Below are 19,104 nucleotides of genomic sequence, written 5' to 3'. Positions count from 1 at the left end.
CGGGGCATTATTGGGGACAGAGGGAAATCAACAAACTCTCTCCCAAATCATGTGACTCAATGTTTTTCAGATTAGAAATGCCTATTACAATGCCTTATTTTTCAACGCTTTTCTGTTTATTGTAGTGGCTGTCTCTAGGTTGCTCGTGTAAGTTTCTGGGTCTAAAACAAATTTGCAAACTTTGCCATCAGTAAGGTGCTTATTCACATGCAAATTCCTGGCTGGGCACGGTGGCTCATGCCAGTACTCCCAGCACTTCAGGAGGCTGAGGTGGGCACATCACTTAAGGTCAGGAATTTGAGACCAGCCTGGCCAACAAGGTGAAACCCTGTCCCTACTAAAAATACAAAAAAAGTTACCCAGGCATGGTGGCAGGCACCGGTAGTCCCAGGTACTTGGGAGGCTGAGGCAGGAAAATTGTTTGAACTCAGGAGGCGGAGGTTGCAGTGAGCCAAGATCATGCCACAGCACTCCAGCCTGGGAGACAGAGCAAGACTCCGTCTCAAAAATAATAATAAAAAAATAAAATAAAGTAAAATAAATTGCAAATTCCTGGGGCCCACCTCTATTTCTCAACTAAAGGTCTGGAATGAGGGCCAGAAATCTTCCTTACTAACTCTGAATAATTTCAAATACTTGGAGCAACGTTCATCTAGAAACTTAATTTTCTCATTACTTTCATTCTCAGAAGAAAAAGAGACTAAAAAGACATTTAATATCTGTCCTCTCTTCAAGGACTCTCTAAAACTCTTACATTCTGAGCATTACCAGACATGAAGTGTTAACCCGGTAAGATGCCCAAATGCCATCTGAGTCTTCCACGTGTTGCGTGGCCTTGGGCAAGCTCGTGTTCGGTTTCTTCAGGTGTAGACACAGAGCCACTCCTTTTCATGTGGTTGTACAGATTCACATCAACGCATATTAAGCACCTGCTACAGAATATGGATTCAAAGAAAAATCAGTTTGCGGCCAGGCATGGTGGCTCATGCCTGTAATCCCAGCACTTTGGGAGGCCAAAGAAGGAGGATCACTTGAGCCCAGGAGACCAGCCTGGACAACATAGCCAGACCTCATCCCTACCAGAAAAAAATTAGCTAGGCATGATGGCACGTGCCTGTAGCCTCAGCTACTCAGGAGGCTGAGGCAGGAGGACTGCTTGAGGCCAGGAGTCAGAGGCTTTGGTGAGCTATGATGGTGCCACTGCACTCCAGCCTGAGCAACAGTGTGAGACCCTGCCTCAAAATAAAACAAAATAAAATAAGTAAAATGGAAAAAGCAGTTTGTATTACTATTTAATATCTCTCTCTGAAGAAAAAGGCAACACAGTGTAATACGTAGGGAACATACCGGGCTCAAGGAAAATTTCCTAAATGTACCTGCACAGCTCAACCACTCTGAGGCTCAGTTTCCATGTCTGTAAAAGGGAACAGTTGGGTCTGATGCACCTAAAAGCCTCACCTCCAAAATGTTAATGCTCTATGACCATGAAACAAACCATGACACGAGCTGCAATGAAACAGTCGAATCTTACCAGCTAAGAAGATGTACAAAGTGACTAACTCATAAAACGAACATTTGAACATTTGGGAAAGGACTCGTGTGAAATAAGGTTAAGCCTGTATGTAAAGTTCTCTGAGGTCAGTGACCACAACTTCATTCCCCAGTGCCTGAGACAGTGTCTTGCTTACTCTAGGTACTCAGTGAATTTGCTACAGGTGACAAAGAGATTCAGATGCATGCATTTAAGGCAGGGACTGGAAATTCACCAGCCTAGACGGGTTAGGGAGGCAACATCAAGGGGCATTCATCCAAAAGGATTCAGATCACTACAAAACCCAAGCCAAGTGTGGCAGCCTAAAGATCGGCTGGTTTTCCAGAGAAATAAAGAACCCAGTTTTTAATGTGAAACCTGCTGATTGTTAAAGTATTAGCAACCAGTATAATTTTTTTTTTTTAACAGTAAGGTCCCTGTTAGAGAACAAAATGTCAGTCTCATGAGAGTATGGAGTTTTGTCTGTTCTGTTCACTGTACTGCTATATCCACACTGGGTACAAGGCTTCAGTATGTGCCGGGGCTCAGTAAATAGTTGTTGACTCAATGAACACGATGTAAAAACACCCAGGATGGGAGAAAGCTAGAGAAGAATGGCGGCAGTTGCATAGGAACACAAAAAAACACAATCAAGAAATAACCGTGAAATATCATGATTATTTCTACATCTTTCATAAAGTACAATCAGGACACAGGATGGCAATGTAATCTACATCAAGATGGCCAGTATGAAATGTCTGACTTCAGAATCTGAATTACTTACGAAAGAATGAGTGTCCCACACCATCTGGACAGGCAGCTCTTGGGCTTAAGGAACACACTTCGAAATGGGTCACAAAACCTGTCCTCTGCTCTCAAGGTCACTATTAGTATGAGGGTGAGGGTGGAGGGGGGTGCCTGTCTTTTCCTTCCTTCCAGAACCCCTGGAAACTACAAGCTGCAAGAGGCCTTACCGGCCTCTTACATTTCAGCTTCTGAAATGCCCTGTGCCGTCTACAGCCATACCACCCTGAACGTGTCCTGTCCCCAGTGCAGACCTAGGAGGTGGCATGGGCACCCAGAAACATGTACCCAGGAAATCCTAGGAGCCCTGCTGCTGCCAGTGGGTAGATTCATTCAATGCCTGACCTCTGACCTCTTCAGACTGAAAAAGCAGCAAACAAGGGGGCCTTGAAGAAGATCACGGATCCGCTTGCTAAAGAAATGTATCTGCTGGGTTCCACTGTTTCTCTCCCAACACCATCCTATAGGTACAAAAACTGAAACCTAGAGCAAGGGCAGGTCGCAGAGCTGGTGGGGTGTGGAACTGACTCCCTACCCCTCCCCCAGTCCTCAGCAGCCCGCTTTGCAGAACACAGAGCTTCACCCTTCACTGCCAGCCCTGGAACAGCTCAAAGGTGCTTTCAGACGATCTTTGGGGTCTTATTCCCCAATCCCTCTCTTTGGCATTTCCCAGCCTCTTCCTTCGTTTTCTCCTAAATTACCTCCGAGGCACCCGCTCTTTTCCTCTTCCTTGTCCTACCCCACCATAAATCCCCTCCCAAAAATGAGGCCCAGGCCTTGCTCTGGTCCCCTCCCATCTACCGGGACAAATGACATTCTGCCCCTACCTCCATCCATCCCTTTCCTCTTTACGGGAACCTTTCTGGGTCATAATCCCACCGGGCTGATAAACATTTAACAGGACTTTACAACTTAATTAAAAAAAAAAAAAAACCTTCAGCACAAATCTCTAGGGTAATTCCATTAACTACTCATTAAGGCAATCAGGGCAGCTGGCAACTCTCCATTTTCAGAAGTGCAGGGGAGCCGGAGAAATAAAAAATAGCTTTCCGGCCCCAGGGTTGCCAATACTGATCTACTAGGTCAGAATCTATGGGATGGGAATTGATGCTCTTTAAAATCATGCCGCGGGGTTTGGAGGAGCAGTGGATTAGAACTTCGGGGGGTTCTCGGCTGTGGAGTTTGGGGGATAAGACATGTGGTCTCTAGGTTCTGGAATGTGGGTTTGGGGAAATCTGAGTTTCAGGGGGTCTGATTCGAGGAGATCTCAGGTCTAAGTTTTAAAGAAATGGAGTCTGGGCTCCAGGGAATTTAGGGTCTGGGTTTTGAGGATCTGGGGTCTGTGTTCCGGGGAACTGGAGTCCAGGTTTTGAAGAACCTGAGGTCTGGCACCCCTCAGTCCTTAGACGACCCCATGATAAGAACCTCCCCTCCAGCGCGACTGGGGAGGGGCTGCAGGGAGCCGGCGGACAGCATAGCCTCGGAAGAGGTAAGGGCTCCAAGGACTCCACACCGCCCGGTGTCAGAGACGAGGCCAGCGCGGCCCAGAGATGCTGAACCACCGGCCCGGCGACTCGGCGCCGGGCGGCGGGGCGGTCGCTCACCTCGATGAGCGAGTAGTTGATCTCCACGTCCGACTTGACGAAGCCACCGCAGCCCACCACGATGTCCTCCGAGCCGTGCGCCGGCCCCACGCCGCTCAGCAGCAGCACCACCGCGGCGGTGACCACCGCGGGCCCCAGCGGCCCCGCGCCCTGGCCCACCAGCATGGCCCGACCTCCCCCAGCTAGACCAACCGCCGGCAGCCGGGTCCCGCCCCTCACGCTGCACGCTGCAGGCTCCTTCCTCCTCCTAGGCCGGCTGACAGCCCAGGCCCCGCCGCCGCCTGCCTGCCGCCGCCTGCCGCCGCCTGCCGCCGCCTGCCGCCGCCTGCCGCCGCCTGCCGCCGCCTGCCGCCGCCTGCCGCCGCCTGCCGCCGCCTGCCGCCGCCTGCCGCCGCCTGCCGCCGCCTGCCGCCGCCTGCCGCCGCCGCGCACGCGCACTTCGACCCCACGGTCACAGTCCCAGAGGAGAGAACTAAGGCGCATGCTCGGCAAGGAAACGAGCCCATCTCTGCCTTCTAGAGGCCTGGAGGACTCCGCGCAACATCTGGCAGGTGCAACGCAAGGTGCGTGCCTACAGGGAGAAGCTCCAAAGATGAATTCTACTTTAGAATTCACCATCACAGCTGGAAAGGACGGGAGATTTTGTTGGTGGAATTATCTAACAACTTTCTCAAATCTTTCTGACCCATATATTTCGCAGGTAAAATATATAATCTCACAAAAAGCTTTAGGGCCGGGTGTGTGGCTCACGCCTGTAATCTCAGCACTTTGGGAGGCTGAGGTGGGTGGATCGCTTGAGCCCAGGAATTCGAGACCAGCCTGGGCAATATGGCGAACCCCATCTCTACACACACACACACACACGCACACACACACACACACACACACACGAAAAACGCTTTAGGAATTTGTGTAAGCTGGTGTATTTTTCCATGATAAATGATCGATACTTTTTTAAGCGAAACGTGTTAATGTTAGCATATTAAAGAAAGTATGTAAGATTTATTTTAATCCTAGCTCTAATAACATATGCCTAGAAACAAATTTTGATGAGTTTTCTTCCCCTAAGGAAGAAGTGCATGCAGTCAGTATACTTTGAATTAGCTCTGCAAGATGAAACATGATTTGCCTGAAAACAAGCTCAAATCCAGCATATTTTGTCCCAAGAGTGAATTCATATGTACACTGAATTTAACTACCAGTCACCACATCACAATACACACCAAAGAGGCCGGGCACAGTGGCTCACGCCTGTAATCCCAGCACTTTGGGAGGCCGAGGCTGGCAGATCATGAGGTCACGAGATCGAGACCATCCTGGCTAACACAGTGAAACCCCGTCTCTACTAAAAATATAAAAAATTAGCCGGGCGTGGTAGCGGGCGCTTTTAGTACCAGCTACTCGGGAGGCTGAGGCAGGAGAATGGCGTGAACCTGGGAGGCGGAGCTTGCAGTGAGCCGAGATCGCACCACTGCACCCAGCCTGGGCGACAGAGCAAGACTCTGTCTCAAAATAAAATAAAATAAAATAAAATAAAAACACCAAAAAATTGCTTTTCTAACCTAATATTAGGATTTCTTCCATTTTGTCTCAAAAAAAAAAAGCTAGTGCTTTATTTTAGATAGGTTTCGTATTTTGTTTCTAAATGACAAAGTAAGACTGAATTTCCCGCTGCAATTTGCCATTGTGGCTAAAACTTAAGCAATAAACAACTAAGAAGCACAGGTTCAAACTATACAGTAGTCAAACTTTCATGGGGGCAAGGAGGGAATGAAGGGAATGACACATTGACCTCAGGGTCATAATCATGAGTGCATCTGATTTCAGTTTCTCGTGCTGCATTTTCACTCAAATACAGTAGACTCTCAACTATTCAGTGATAATGAGAAACCATTTAAATAATTCGTCTATTTATTGGGGTTTGTTATTTATAACCACAATTGAAATAGATGCCTTTTATGCAAATCACCAGAGGATTGAAAACCACCAATTAGAAAGTGTTGGCCTATGGAAACCTCTCATCTTACAGAATGGGAAACTGAGGCCCAGAGAGGAAAAGGAAGTTGTCTAAGACTCTGCATGCAGCCATAGGTTTTTCCCGGAGCTAGAGAGCAGGCATTGGGGCCAGAAGCCGTGGCTTACTACTGTAATATGAACATGTTGGGAGTCCGAGGTGGGCAGATCATTTGAGATCAGGAGTTCAAGACCAACTTGGCCAACATGGCGAAACCCTGTCTCTACTAAAAATACAAAAATTAGCTAGGTGTGGTGGCGCACGCCTCTAATCCCAGCTACTCAGGAGGCTGAGGCAGGAGAATCACTTGAACCAGGGAGCCACAGGTTGCAGTGAGCTGAGGTCTTGCCACTGCACTCCAGCCTGGGTGACACAGTGAGACTCCATCTCAAAAAAAAAAAAAAAAAGCAGGAAGTCGGATCCCCAAGTTTTGTTCTGGACTCACCCCAATTGATCTCTGCTGTGTTCTTCTTGACTTTCTATTTCCCTCAAATTCATCGTCAAATATAGAAAGAAATGAAGCACCAGGACTGTGACAATGCCAATTTATGGGGGTGGGATTGGGGAGTGGCTTGCAGAGAGACAGGGATTTAGCTTTTGACCTGCCACACTGAGCTTCATGACAAATCCTTGGGTTCTTTCTGTCCCAAAGCTTCCAGAAGACTCAGGCAGGAGGACAGCTGAAGGGGGCAGGGGAGGGGGTGCTCCCTGGGCCCAATACTGGATTTAGAGTGATACAAAAAGATCGGGGAAAACACGCTGTGGGGTCCCTGCAGAAGGCAAGAGTAGAAGATGAGGACAGGACCCCGAGAACTAGCAAGGCAGCGTGGAGAGTGCAGAGGATTTTAATTCTTCCAAACTGAGCACCTGTGCTTGTCTGTCTAAAAGAGCCGAATATTTCATTCCTATCTTGAAATGAGTACTTGCTCACTGCAACAACAAAGAAATTGGAAAAGAAAACTAGGATTCCCCAAGATCACTGTGTTACCACGTTTCCATCTTTTTATCGATGCATTTATGCTAGTACGACATCGAGTCATTTCTAAGAAGTGGTGGCTGGGTCTTTGACACTTTGCTTTAAGACCCAAGAGAGAGCTGGGCATGGTGGCTCACACCTGTAATCGCAGCACTTTGGGAGGCCTAGGCAAGAGGATGGCTTGAGGCCAGGAGTTCCAAAGCAGCTTGGGCAACAAAGTAAGACCAGTCTCCACAAAAAATTTAAAAATTAGCCAGGCTTGGTGGTGTGTGCCTGTAGTCCCAGATACTCCGGAGAGGCTGAGGTGGAAGGTTGCTTGAGCTCAGGAGGTCAAGGCTGCAGTGAGCCATGATGGCACTCCTGCACTCCAGCCTGGGTGACAGAGCAAGACCCTGACTCAAAAAAAAAAAAAAAAAAAAAGACGGAGAGAGAAAAAGACTCAAGAGAGGAAGGTAAATGCCTTGGCCTTCTTCTCCATGTTCCCTAATTTAGGCATATCCTTTTCTTTTTTGCTTTAAAAAAACCAAAGCCTATTTTATATTATAATCTCTTTTATTCAATCATCATTTAGCAACCACCTTTTCATATTCATATATGTCTTCAATGGCATTTTGTTTGTTTGTTCTGAGACAGAGTCTCGCTCTGTCACCCAGGCTGGAGTGCAGTGGCACAATCTTGGCTCACTGCAACCTTCGCCTCCCAGGTTCAAGCGATTCTGCTGCCTCAACCTCCTGAGAAGCTGAAACTACAGGCATGCACCAAAACACCCAGCTAATTTTTGTATTTTTAGTAGAAACGGGGTTTCACTATGTTTGCCAGGCTGGTCACAAACTCCTGACCTCAAGTGATCCGCCCTCATCAGCCTCCCAAAGTGCTGGGATTACAGGCGTGAGCCACCGTGCCCGGCTGCAATGGCATTTTAAACCACTGGTTAGTAACCCATGGCCTCACTTATAACAGTAATAATAAAAGCTAAGTCTTCTGAACATTTAACGTATATCTGGCAGTGTGCTAAACGCTTGCATAATCTCACTAAGTTCTCCCCACCACTCCACAGGTAGACAGTGTCCATTCCAGCAGTGAGGGGACTGTGACGTGGTCTCCATCCTATCTCCCTCGGATATTATGAAAAATATCACAGAGTGTACACCCACTGTGATATTAGGAGAAAGCTCTCCCTTGGGTATTAGAATAATATCACAGGGTGTACACTCACTGTGATATCAGGAATAAAATCACCCTCAAATATAATGAGTAATATCACAGGGTGTACACTCACTGTGATATTAGGAGTAAGATCTCCCGTGGATACTATGAATAATATCACACAGTGTACACCCACTGTGACGCAGTACACCCACTGTGACGTGATACACCCACTGAGATATTAGGAATAATATCTCCCACGGATATTAGGAATAATATCTCCCTCAGATATTATCACACCCACTTTGATATTGGAAGTAATATCTCCCTCGGATGTTATGAATAATATAGAAGGGTGTACACTCACTGTGATATGGAGAGTAATACCTGCCTCAGATATTACAAATAATATCATAGGGTGTAAACCCACTGTGATATTGGGAGTAATATCTCCCTCAGATATTATGAATAATATCCTAGGGTTTACAAACATGGTGTACACCCACTATGATATTAGGAGTAATATCTCCCTAAAATATTACTAATAATATTACAGGGTGTACACACAGGGTGTACACCCACTGTGATATTAAAAGTAATATATCTGTAAAATATGAATACACCCACTATGATATTAGGAGTAGTATCTCCCTAAAATATTACAAATAATATCCCCCCAGTATATAACAGATAATATCATAGGGTGTACACCCACTGTGATATTAGTTATAATAATATCTTCTTGAGATATAAGGAATAACATCACAGGTTGTACACCCACTGTGATATTAGGGGTAATAATATCTACTTAGCACATAACGAATAATATGAGAGGGGGTACACCCACTGTGATATCAGAGGAAGTAATATCTCCTCAGGGTGTACACCCACTGTGAAATTAGTAGTAATATCTCCCTAAAATATTATGAATAATATTACAGAGTGTACACACAAGGTGTACACCCACTGTGATATTAAGGGTAATAATATCTCCAGAAAATTTGACACACCCTGTGATATTAGCAGCAATAACATCTCACCAGGATATAATAAATAATATCACAGGGTGTACACCCACAGTGACATTAGATGTAATAATATCTTCCCATGATGTAATGAATAATATGACAGGGCGTACACCCACTGTGATACAAGGGGTAATAATATCTCCCCAGGATATAACGAATAATATCACAGGGTGTACACCAACTGTGATATTAGGGGTAATAACATCTTCCATGAATATAACGAAGAATATCACAGGGTGTACAACCACTGTGATAATAGGAATAATATGTCTCCAGGATAAAACAAATAATATCACAGGGTGTACTCCCACTGTGACATTAGCAGTAATGTTTCCCTCGGATATTGCAAATAATATCACAGGGTGTACATCCACTGTGATATTGAGAGTAATATCTCCCTCGAATATTATGAATAATACCACAGGGTGTAAACCCACTGTGATACTGGGAGTAATATCTCCCTCGGATATTATGAATCGTATCACACGGTGTACAGGGTGTGCACTCACTGTGATACTGGCAGTAATATCTCTCTCAGATATTATGAATAATATCACAGTGTTTACAAACATGCTGTACACCTACAATGATATTAGGAGTAATATCTCCCTAAAATATTACAAATAATATCATAGGGTATACAAACATGGTGTACACTGACTGTGATATTAGGAGTAATATCTCCCTAAAATATTATGAATAATATCACAGGGTGTACACACAGGCTGTACAACCTCTATGATATTAGAAGTAATATCTCCCTAAAATATTATGAATAACATCACAGGGTGTAAACACAGGGATACAGCCACTGTGAAATTAGGAGTAATATCACCCCAAGATGTAATCAATACTGTCACAGTGGGTATACACACTGTGATATTATGGGTAATAATATCTCCAGAAAATTTGACGAATAATATCACAGGGTGTACAACCACTGTGATATTAGGGGTAGTAACATCTCTCAAGGATATAACGAATAATATGACAGGGTGTACATCCACTGTGATATTATGGGTAACAATATCTCCCTAGGATGTAACGAATAATATCACAGGGTGTACACCCACTGTGATAATAGGAATAATAATATTTCTCAAGGATATAACAAATAATATGACAGGGTGTACACCCACTGTGATATTAAAAGTATTATCTTTCTAGGATATTATGAATAATATTACAGGGTGTACTCCCTCCGTGATATTAGGAGTTATATCTCCCTAGGATATTACAAATCATATCACAGGGTGTACACCCACTGTGGTATTAGGTGTAGTATCTCCCTAGGATATAACAAATAATATCACAGGGTATACACCTACGGTTATATCAGGAGTTATATCTTCATAGAATATTATGAATAATGTCACAGGGTGTACACCCTCTGTGATATTAAAAGTAATATCTTTCTAGGATAGTACGAATAATATCACAGGGTGTACTCTCACTGTGATATTAGCGGTAATAACTCCCTAGGATATTACGAATTATATGACAGAGTGTACACCCACCATGAGATTTGGAGTAATATATCTCTAGCATATTATGAATAATATCACAGGTTGTACACCTACCGTGACATTAGGAGTAAAAGCTCCCTCGGATATTACAAATAATATCACAGTGTGTACTCCCACTGTGATATTAGGAGTGAAATCTCCTTCGGATATTACGAATAGTATCACAGGATGTACACCCACTGTGATATTAGGAGTAATATCTCCCTTGGATATTTCTAATAACACCACAGCGTTTACACACATGGTGTTCACCCACTGGGATGTTAGGATAATATCTCCCTTGGATATTACCAATCGTATCAGAGGCTGTACACACGCGGTGTTCACCCAGCGTGATATTAGGAATAATATCTCCCTCGGATATTAGGAACAGTCTCTCCCTGGGACTTAGCAGAACGTAATCCCCCAGTGTTAAATAAGCGACCACAGCAAGAGGTAGAGGCGCAGGGACTGAAATGAAGACAAACATCTGACAAGTTTAAAACACGTATTTAAAATAGAATTTATAAAAGGCTTAATCTGCCGACTCAGGAGCCCGCGGTGCAGGGTGGGGTGGGAGTTGGCAGGTGATCGCTACACCAGCAGAGTAAGACTGCAGGGCTGCGGCCCTCCCTCCTATGCCCTTCTGTTCAGACACCCGAGGGGCCCATGTGCACTCCTGGGATCATACGACCAGAAAACAGGACCCTAGAGGTTTCTTGAGTTTCTGCTTACCAGGGCGGCTGGGTATAGCCCTGCCAGCCCATTGCATAATCTTCTAAGTTCTCCCCACCACCCTCCATTCCAGCAGCGAGGTGCCTGTGACGCGGTCTCCATCCTCTCGGCCTCGACCCGGTGGTCCCCGCGATTGGACGCTTAGGCGGTCACCAGGCCTCCTTGTTACTAACGTGTGCACACCTTTCAGTTCTCCCATCAGGATGAACTCCTGGAAATTGCTGGGTCCGAAGTGTTTGGGAAGTTTGGAGTGATTCTTGTTGCAGGGGGAAGAGGGAACTATGGAGGTGTCACTGAACTTTCAGGGGTTCCGGGACCCCCCAACCCGGTGCCCGTCCCAGCTCCCCGAGCGCCTCTCTTCCCCCCTCCCCCACCTCGCCTGTTTTCACCTCCCGTGGCCTCACCCCCGCCGCGCAGCTGGACCTTGCCCGGGGCCTCCCGATCCCGGAGCTGGAATCCCAGCCGGACCAGCCCAGCCCGACCAACCCAGCCCCGCCTCTTCCCTGGCAGGATCGCGGCCGAGCAGTCTGCCCAGAGACTTAGCGACAGACAGACGCTGGGACCCACGACGACAGAAGGCGCCGATGGCCGCGCCTGCTGAGCCCTGCGCGGGGCAGGGGGTGAGTGCCCCCCATCGTGCCCCACTCTCCTTTTCCAGGCTTGGTTTGGCTGCAGATCTCTCGGGCTGCGATACTGGGAAGAGGAGAGACCCCCAAATTCCTGGACCCGGGAAGCGAGGAGACTTACTCCGGCCCCCTCACTGCAGCGGGTTGGACTCCTTTCACCAAGCCAGCCGCCGAGAGCCCAGCTCTATTTAAGGGGCCACCAGACCTCCCAGCTACTAGGGGCTTTGACCCTTCTTTGCATAAAGCTAGTGGGTCCCCCAAGCCCTCCTACCCCCGGAGAGCCCTTACCTCTCTGCTTTCTTTTTCCATTGCTCTTAGCAAAGGACTCCAGGGAGCGGAGTTCATGGAGTGGGGGTGGCGGTTGCAAACTGCCAGCATTTCGAGGGCCAGGGAGTTGAAGCAATAAACCGGTATGAACTGAGGGCTTTCTCCGTGCCTAGCCTTGTGCCCAACCTTGTGCCATGCTGCTATGAACTTTGCTGCTATTAATCCATTTAATACAACTCATAGAGGTAGAGTCTCATTATCCCCCTTTTGCAGGGAAGGAAACTGAGATACAGAGAGGTTAAAGTTTGCACAGCCGGTGAGTTGTGAAACCAGGAGGAGTAAAAAGACAGCGGAGAGAGAATTGAAGAGGCCACGTCCACTAAACTTCAAATTTCTTCTAGGGTTAGATAGGACCAGCAGACCTGCTGAGATGAAAATAACAGATCAAGCTGGGCCGGTGGCTCTTGCCTGTAATCCCAGTACCTAGGAGGCTGAGGCAGGAGGATTGCTTGAGGCCAGGAGTTCGAGACCAGCATAGAGAGACCCCCATCTCTCCAAAACATTAAAAAAAAATTAGCCAGGCCTGGTGAGGCGGCTTATGCCTGTAATCCCAGCACTGTGGGAGGCCGAGGTGGGAGGATTGCTTGAGCCCAGGAAATTCGAAGCTTTGTTGAGCTTTGATTGTGCCACTTCAGCCTGGGCAACAGAGTGAGACCCTGTCTCTAAAACATAAATTAATTAATAATAAAAAATAAAAATAAATCATACATCAAGACCACCAGTCGAACGAGGTTTGGGGTCAGATAAGCCTGGGTCAGAATCAGCTTTGCCACTTCCCATTTGTGTGTTCCTGGGGGAGGCAGTTCCCCGATTGGTGCCTCAGTCTGCTGGTTTCTGAGATGGAGACAGTACTGTCTGCGTCCTGGAGTTGTTATAAGGATTAACTGACAGTCCATGCCTAGCAATGATTATGGAGCCCAGGTCTCCTAGACCACGTGGCCCGGTTCCCTGGGTTCAAATCCCAGCCCTTCCACTCCTCAGCTGGGTAAAGTCAGCAAAGTTACTCAACCTCTCTGGTCCTCAGCTTCTTCATCTGCAAATCAATATAATTGCAACTACCTAGGGTTAATGTCAGGATGAAAGGAATTGAGAATTAGTAGGTATTCCAAAGAGTACTTGGCACATTTTTGTGTAAATGTTAAAGATCCAAAAAGTTGCCTGGCCCCCTGGGCAGGTGAGCTGGGGACCCCTGCCTTGTACCATCCTAAGGGTCCTCTTTGTGTTCCCTCAGGTCTGGAACCAGACAGAGCCTGAACCTGCCACCACCAGCCTGCTGAGCCTGTGCTTCCTGAGAACAGCAGGGGTCTGGGTGCCCCCCATGTACCTCTGGGTCCTTGGTCCCATCTACCTCCTCTTCATCCACCACCATGGCCGGGGCTACCTCCGGATGTCCCCACTCTTCAAAGCCAAGATGGTAGCTGCCATCCCTGGGAGCCTGGAACCAGGCAATGGTGGGGGGAGGCAGGGGACAGGCTGGAACCTGGTGAAGTCTTAAAGTAGACTCTTCCTATCGGGGTGTAGAAGGGAATCTGTTAATCAAACAGAGCAATATTAGAAAGGCTACAGAGGTCAATTCAGTGGAACACGGTTCTCCCAAACAGATTTTGTAATTCCAAAAATCCATGCATGCGCAAACATACGCATACACTCCCATGTTCCTGGACAGTTTATAGCTACCATAACCTGGCATTTTCCAAAACATACCATGTAGACTCTTGGATACACAAGGTAATTTTAGGGCCACATTAGGATAAACCTTTTAAAAAGTTATGCATTTATTTTTATGTTCCCCCACTGGCTGTATTATAGGACAATTTTTATATGTGATGTGTATTTACTTTAGTGTGTTAAATAAACACTGGCATTCCAAGCGTGAGCCTTTCTGCTCATCCATCCTCTTCTACTCCATTCTTGTAGGCTTCCAATGAATGTTCTTCAGAGTTCATTCATTCTTCTGCCATTGCGTTAATTTTTACATTATCACCCACCACCAACCCAGGGGTTGGCAAACTTAAAGAGCCAAGCGGTACACAGTATTTGAGACTTTGTGAGCCAGGTAATCTTCCTTCCGAACACTGAACTCTGCCATTCCAGAATGAACGCAATAGTCATAACCATAGACAATAGTCATGACTGTCTTTTTTTTTTTTTTTTTTTGAGATGCAGTTTTGCTCTTGTTACCCAGGCTGGAGTGCAATGGTGCCATCTCGGCTCACTGCAACCTCCGCCTCCTGGGTTCAAGTGATTCTCCTGCCTCAGCTTCCTGAGTAGCTGGGATTACAGGTGCCCACCCCCACACCTCACTATTTTCCTGTATTTTTAGTAGAAACAGGGTTTCGCCATGTTGGCCAGGCTGGTCTCCAACTCCTGACCTCAGGTGATCTGCCTGCCTCGGCCTGCCAAAGTGCTGGGACTACAGGTGTGAGCCACCACCCCCGGCCGACTGTGTTTCAATAAAACTTTATTTGTAGTCACTGAAATTTGGATTTCATGTCATTTTCACCTGTCATGACATATGCTTTTTATTATTCTTTGATGATTGATAGTTTGCCAACTTCTGCTTTAAACTGAGGTTCTTTGAGCAGTTCCTCCAACATAACCTAGCTCTGGCCTTCCCTCTGGTGTGTCCACGTTCTCTCATTTTCTTCCTTTCTTTTATTCAATAGAGAAACCAAAATATATTAGAGAGACCCTAGAGACTTACTGGCCCAACAGAGAGTTGCTCCTTGATTTCATAGCAGGGATTGAAAAATGACTTGGAGAAAGGATAGTTTTTTACCTGGTGAGTACATTTCATTTCCTGCTGTTTCTTCACACCCAAAGTCATCTCACATGTGCACGATTGGAGCACTTCTTGCATTTTGGAAAACACTCGGTTGGCTCAAGCCCTTGCTGTGCATTATTTATATGACAGTTACAGGTCAGAAGTGATCTGCAATGCCCTTTACACATTGTTCACATTGGCACGTTGCTAGCTGGTGACCCTGGTATACTCAGTATCAGCCAGGATGTTGCAGAACCAGCTCCCAGTTGGACATGGGGTCGCCTACCAGTTTGCTGTGACCTCTCTTATTGCCCCGCAAGCTTATCTAAGCCTGTATCCTCAGGTGCTTGGATTCGCCCTCATAGTCCTGTGTACCTCCAGCGTGGCTGTCGCTCTTTGGAAAATCCAACAGGGAACGCCTGAGGCCCCAGAATTCCTCATTCATCCTACCGTGTGGCTCACCACGATGGTAATGATGCCTTCAGTCTGGAGCCCGGCTTCCTCCCAGCTGCTGCTTTGCCTGCCACAGTGGAGAACAAGGGGAAGAGAAGAGGCTCCCCTCAGCCTCCCACCCTCCCCTAAGGGGCCTCCCTGACTTTCCCGTCCAGAGCTTCGCAGTGTTCCTGATTCACACCGAGAGGAAAAAGGGAGTCCAGTCATCTGGAGTGCTGTTTGGTTACTGGCTTCTCTGCTTTGTCTTGCCAGCTACCAACGCTGCCCAGCAGGCCTCTGGAGCGGTAAGTCGGGGCGTGGGCCACCCTGGGAAACCAAAATGGTGGCTCATGCCTTGGGTCCCTTCCTTTCTCCTCCTGTTTCCACATACAACTTATTCTCTATACAGTGACACACACAAGCCAGTCACTTACACTCTAGAGACACAAAATCCACTCCCGCACCTGTAAGTACCCATCATCCCATACATTTCTTATCAACACAATTTCCTGTCTTACACGCCCACATCACACGTGCCACTTGCACACGATGCACACACTTATAGGCACTGATTCATACATCACACAAGTACATGCATGCATGCACACACACACAACCTGGGCACAGATACACCTGTGTGCACACATACCCCTCCGTGCACACCTCCCCTCATGTCATGGATTCACCCTCCCCATGTTCCTATGCACCTATATTTACACACTCATTCTGCACACCACTCGTATTTCTGTTGCCCAATCTGGGAAGCAGCTTTTTTTTTTTTTTGAGAGGCTTGCTCTGTCGCCCAGACTGGAATGAAGTGGCGTGATCTCAGCTCACTGCAATTTCTGCCTCTCGGGTTCAAGCAATTCTCCTGCCTCTGCTTCCTGTGTAGCTGGGATTACAGGTGTGTGCCACTACACCTGGCTTATTCTAAATTTCTACTAAATTTCTACTAAAAATTTCTGCTAAATTTCTACTAAAAATTTTTGTATTTTTAGTAGAGACGAGGTTTCCCCATGTTGGCCAGGCTGGTCTCGAGCTCCTGACCTCAAGTGATCCACCCGCCTTGGCCTCCCAAAGTGTCGGGATTACAGGCATGAGCTCTTGTCTTTCGGCCGGAAGCAGCGTTTCTCTATTAGGAGACATCATGGGTCATTTTCTCTGTAAAGAGAAAAACATGTAGCCTAGACCAACTTCCCTCAGCCTCAGCTTTAGTAATGTTGTGGCCAAACAATTCTTTGTTGGGTGGACAGGGCTGTCTTGTTTGCTGCAGGGTGTGAAACAGCATCCCTGGCTTCTGCCCATAGGTGCCAGTAGCATACCATCCAATTGCAGTAACCCAAAATGTCTCCAGATATTACCAAGTGTCCCTGGGGGTGAGGAGGACAAAGTCACCCACCTATTGAGAAGCACTGGCCTCGACAGAGTGCTTAGCCAAGGCTTCTGGGAGAGGGAGTTATCTTAACACCAATGAACAGGCTGCAGCAGGTTTCAGATATTTTACCTCATTATTTTATTTTTGTTTAGACAACATCACGCTTTGTTGCCCGGGCTGATCTTGAACTTCTGGGCTCGAGCAGTTCTCTGACCTCAGCCTCCTAAAATGCTGGGATTAGAGGCATGAGCCACCACGTCTGGACTCACAGATCATTTCTTCAGTCCAGTGGTTACTCCATCCTGCCCCTAAAGGAGAAGGTAGAGAAGCATCACCCTGTCCTTAAGGACAGAGTTTTTATTTTTTGTTTGTTCATTCTGAGACAGAGTCTTGCTCTATTGCCCAGGCTGGAGTGCAGTGGCACGATCTTGGCTCACTACAACCTCCACCTCCCGGGTTCAATCGATTCCCATACCTCAGCCTCCCAAGTAGCTGGGATTACAGGCATGTGCCACCATGCCCAGCTAATTTTTGTATTTTTAGTAGACACAAGGTTTCAATATGTTGGCCAGGCTCATCTCAAATGCCTGACCTCAAGTGACTCACCCGCCTCGGCCTCCCAAAGTGCTGGGATTACAGGCGTGAGCCACAGCGCCTGACCAAGGACAGAGTTTTTAAAAGAGTAACCTTTGTAACTAAGGGGAAATTCCACAGGTTATTCAGTAATTTCTGAAATGGTGGGCTCCCGCAGTTGACATAAGTCAGCTTTTTGGGACACAGCATAGAAACAATAATACTGGGACCATATACACTCTGGGGTTCCAACCATGTGCCAGGCACTGTGGCAGGCACTTACACACGTCTCCTCACTGGATTCTCACAAGAGTTCACAGTGATGGGTTCTTCTTTATTTTTTTAAATAGAAATAGAAACAAAGTCTCATTATGTTCCCAAGGCTGGTCTCAAACTCCTGGGCTCAAGTGATCTTTCCACCTAAGCCTCCCAAAGTGCTGGGATTACAGGCTTGAGCCAATGTGCCCCAGCCAATGATGAATTCTAGCCATCCCATTTTAAAGATGAGGGAGACTAAGGCTAGGAGAAGGGAATGACGGCCTCAGGGCCACAAAGCTTGGAAGTGCAGAGCCCGAGTTCATCTCAGGCAAATTCAGAACAAACTTTCTGAGAGAAACAGTGGGGAAAACAGTGGGAGTTTAGGGAAGATGGGCCATATTGTCATTGGAATATCCAATTGTCTGCTATCTGCCAAAAAAACAAAAAACAAACAAAAAAACCCCCAAAACTAGAGGAGTATAAAATCCAGTAGAGGAATCATGATTTAAAACTAGGGCTCTGGTTTAAAGCCATAAAACCTCAGTTCACACTAGCTTAATGAAAAGGGTAAGTCAAGGGGGTTCATTAGCTCATGCATTTATTAGCTCATACCCATGGGATCTCCCAGGCGTGACTGATCCAGGCCTGGGACCAGGTACCATCACCAGATCTCCACTTCTGCCTCTTGGCTCTGCCATGTTAGCTTGATTCTCCAATGGAGTGGCAAGAAGAGCCACCAATACCTTCAGACTTACATTCTAGCATGTAGCAAAGCCAGCAGAATCTCCCGATGGTTCCAGCTCTCAAGTACCCAGCATGGGGTGCTATGTGCATTCCTAACCCTGCCATGGTAGCCAAAAGACCAGAACGTATTCATTGGCCAGGCCTCATTCACCCACCCAGCCTCGGAGTAGAGTCAGTTCTGCACAAATCACACGCCTGAACACAAGCAAAAAACTTAGGAAGAAAGAAAATCAGTACATGGAAGAGATCTCTGCACTCCCATGATTATTACAGCACTGTTCACAATAAACAAGATTTGGAAGCAACCCAAGTGTCCATCAACAGACGAACTGATAAAGAAAATGTGGTATATATACACAATGGAGTACTATGCAGCCATAAAAACGAATGAGGTACTGTCATTTTCAACAACATGGATGTTAAGTGAAATAAGCCAGGCACAGAAAGACAAACTTTACATATTCTCACTTATTTGTGAAAGCTAAAAATTAAAACAATGTAACTCATGAACATATAGAGTAGATGGAAGGTTACTAGAGGCTAGGAAGGACAGTGGGTGGGGGAAGTGGGGATGGTTAATGGGTACAAAAAAACAGAAAGAATAATATCTATTTGATAGCACAACAGGGTGACTGTAGTCAATAATAATTTAATTGTACATT

The 19,104-nt window shown here is 46.6% G+C and overlaps 1 protein-coding gene across 2 annotated transcripts in view; it reads left to right on the top strand.

Moving 5' to 3' along the window:
- The first annotated feature begins 3,759 nt into the window (after nt 1–3,759).
- ABCC6 (ATP binding cassette subfamily C member 6) overlaps nt 3,760–19,104 on the top strand; it is an 81,501-nt gene continuing 66,156 nt past the window's right edge. The window contains exons 1-5 of one of the 2 annotated variants that reach the window (XM_063699507.1): nt 3,760–4,502; nt 11,854–11,963; nt 13,528–13,747; nt 15,381–15,529; nt 15,669–15,797. In XM_063699507.1, coding sequence (XP_063555577.1) covers nt 4,001–4,502; nt 11,854–11,963; nt 13,528–13,747; nt 15,381–15,529; nt 15,669–15,797 — 1,110 coding nt within the window. In that variant the 5' untranslated portion in view covers nt 3,760–4,000. Of the gene's footprint in view, nt 4,503–11,853; nt 11,964–13,527; nt 13,748–13,795; nt 14,353–14,962; nt 15,079–15,380; nt 15,530–15,668; nt 15,798–19,104 lie in introns of those variants that run through there. The other variant, XM_063699506.1, reaches the window with a different exon arrangement.

Source organism: Gorilla gorilla, chromosome 18 (assembly GCF_029281585.2).
Source record: "Gorilla gorilla gorilla isolate KB3781 chromosome 18, NHGRI_mGorGor1-v2.1_pri, whole genome shotgun sequence".
Classification (NCBI taxonomy): domain Eukaryota; kingdom Metazoa; phylum Chordata; class Mammalia; order Primates; family Hominidae; genus Gorilla; species Gorilla gorilla.
The sequence above is the reverse complement of the archived record's forward strand: the minus strand, read 5'-3'. Positions and strand labels throughout refer to the sequence as shown.